Source organism: Nipponia nippon, unplaced genomic scaffold (assembly GCF_047370975.1).
Source record: "Nipponia nippon isolate SJK-2023a ecotype South Korea unplaced genomic scaffold, ASM4737097v1 scaffold_22, whole genome shotgun sequence".
In the NCBI taxonomy this organism is placed as follows: Eukaryota; Metazoa; Chordata; class Aves; order Pelecaniformes; family Threskiornithidae; genus Nipponia; species Nipponia nippon.
In genome coordinates, this window is record NW_028262339.1 from 4,328,577 (window position 1) to 4,331,455 (window position 2,879).

Sequence of the window (2,879 nt, forward strand, 5' to 3'; positions counted from 1 at the left end):
CACAACGAAACCTGAGTGTGGCCATCCACCACCGAAAAACTGAAGACAGGACCAACGGGACGCTGCTGGATCCATGGTGGTGACTATCCTTTGCTTATCTCTCTGAATGCTTGCTTAATTTCCTCCTAATATTTCCTGCCTTTCCTATCGCTTTTTTATATATTTATCGCTTTTTTTTTATATTTACCCAATAAAATGTCTGATTGGCGGCATATGACCTCGTTTGTGTCTTAATTTCGCCCTTGGGATCATTACAAACCTTCCCCGAGCCTGACAATCAGACCGGGACTTAACATTTTATTGGCGTCACGGACAGGATCCCTTGGAGTGAAAGTGCCGCACCTCTTGTTTGTCTTACCTTTAAACTTACTTGACTTACGTGCGTACCTCTCGGGGAAGTAGAGGGTGAAACTTTTGTGAAAATTAACTCTTACGTGTTGCCTCCCTGGGACGACCACCCTCACCTTTTTGAATGTTGAACTTGCTTTGAATATTGAACTTGCTTGACTTACGTGCTACCTCTCAGGGAAGTAGAGGGTGAAACTTTTGTGAAAATTAACACTTACGTGTTACCTCCCTGAGACGACCACCCTCACTTGTTGAATACTAAACCTGCTTGAAGTGTGCTGTTGTAGAAAATGGGTGATGATAATACTATCCCTGTGGACAGGGAGGTGCTGTATAACTTTTTGGAAAAACATAATGCACGCCCTTCAGTACAAGGTATTGATTGGGCACAAGATAATTGGTATAATCTGCAGAGTATTACCGACCGAATCAGCGCCCTGCAAAAGGACGCTAAACTTCGGGCCGGAAAAGGAAAATCAATTATATGCGCCGTTTTGGGTGCCAGTTTAGTTGTAGCTGTGGAAGCAAGAGACTGGCAGCGTAGTGCCGAGTCTCAGACCATACAGCACTTACAAGCCCTTGTCCAATCTTTGCAAGGACAAGTTGAAAACTTAAAAGAGCAATTAGAGCAGGAGAGAGCCCAGGTAGACTATCTGCAATCTCCTCTTAAAGAGCAACTCCTCACGGGCGAGAGTGGTGACAGCCATTCGCCCCCCCAAAAGAAAATTGTATATCCTTGCGGGGAGTTAAAAGAGATGAAATTAAGATTAGACAAATTAGAGATGCCTCCTTACTCTCTCCGACCTTTGGTTAAAACTGAATTCACGTATGACAATGACCAATATGACTCCCCTCAAATTACTACAAAAGAAGTGCTGTATACCGCTACAGAATTAGCTAAATTAAAAAGGGAGTTTGGCCGTACCCCTAAGGAATCAGAAACAGAATATGTATGGAGGGTGTCGTTGTCAGGTGGGGACCAGATATTACTAAGTGAAAAAGAAGCTGAAGGATATTGGGGGCCCGGAGTGTTTTTAACTACTGGTGATCACCGTGCTCCCTGGTCCCTAACCCAAAGGGCAGCTTACTGGGCTGGAGGCCTCAATCCCTTGGAACAAGGAGACCCTCTTGCTATCACAGGATCAATTGATCAATTGGTAGAAAATATACAGAAAGCAGCATGTTTGCAAATGATGTATGATCGTGAGCTTAAGCTCAAACAGGAGTCCCCGATGATGATACCGGTGGACCCTGAACGAATGACCCCCCTGATAAGGGGCCTCCCTGAATCTTTAAAACCTCTGGGCATACAATTACAAAGTACAATTAACGCAATGCCCCAGGGTGAAAAGGTCTCAACCACACTAGCTGGACTGGCGACTTCTGATCGCAGGAACCAAAATTTTAAAGTATGGACTTGGGTAGAAAATATGGCCCAATTAGTACCCTGTCCCCAAAATCAGACCTGAAGGGTTTAAGACGTACTAAAATAAAGCCTCCCTCACACCTTGAAAATGAAAAAAGAGTGTCCTTCGTTAAACTTTCTGGCGGAAGAAACATCTCAAACAAGCGTGTTAGCTTATGGACCGTAGGGTGTCAGAAAGGTGTTCCTCGAGATCTTATGGATGGGTTACCAACTGATAGGCTTGAAAAATTAGTTTTAGAGTGGCCCGAAAAGCCAGCAGCCAAAGTAAAAATGTTTGAGAGTCCGGTTCCTAGTGCACCCCCACCCCTAATCAATTTGACTGACTCAACTGCCCCCCAAAGGTTGATGGGAAACTAATTCCTTCGCCCCTTTGTAGTGAGCGGGGGGGGGGGGGGGGGGGGGGGAAAGGTGGGGGTATATTAGACAGCTCACTATAGGTCATCGAGGTGATTTATTAATCACCTGCCTTGTAGGATTTAGACGAGTACCCATTACATTTTTAGTGGATACTGGTGCTCAAATTTCAGCCATCAAGACAGAAGATGCAGCCCGCAGAGGTATATCATTGTCTAAGGGACGTTCGTTTGTGGCAGATGCGTTCGGTAATGTTCAAGCACAGGCACTGGCTACGGTCAATTTACAGCTACCAGGGGAGGAGACAACCACTCCAGTGGAAATGATTGTGGGGCCGCTCCCGCTTAATCTTTTAGGGCTTGATGTCCTGAAGGGTAAAGTGTGGACAGACAATAAAGGGGGAAGCTGGTCTTTTGGTGTGCCACTGATAAATATACGTCTCTTAGGAGCTGCACCTTTACTTTCCCCTTCAAGATTAACATATGTTAAACCCTATCCCTTGCCTCTAGGGGCACGGGAGGGGATTTCCCCAGTACTGGAGGAATTAAAGGAACAGGGGGTTGTAGTTTCTACTCACTCTCCCTTTAATTCTCCTGTATGGCCAGTCTGAAAACCAAAGGGGAAGTGGAGACTAACAGTCGATTACCGAAGGCTCAATGCAAACACAGGCCCATTAACAGCTGCTGTACCAAACATTGCCGAACTCATAGCCACTATTCAGGAACAAGCACATCCTATTATGGCAACTATT

General features: G+C 45.4%; 1 protein-coding gene across 1 annotated transcript; it reads left to right on the top strand.

Annotated features, from left to right (window-relative positions):
* The first annotated feature begins 638 nt into the window (after positions 1-638).
* Positions 639-2,131, top strand: LOC148055439 (uncharacterized). Its single transcript, XM_087760273.1, is given in 2 exon segments — positions 639-1,767; positions 1,770-2,131. Coding segments are annotated over 2 exon segments (1,491 nt in total).
* The last annotated feature ends 748 nt before the right edge of the window (positions 2,132-2,879 follow it).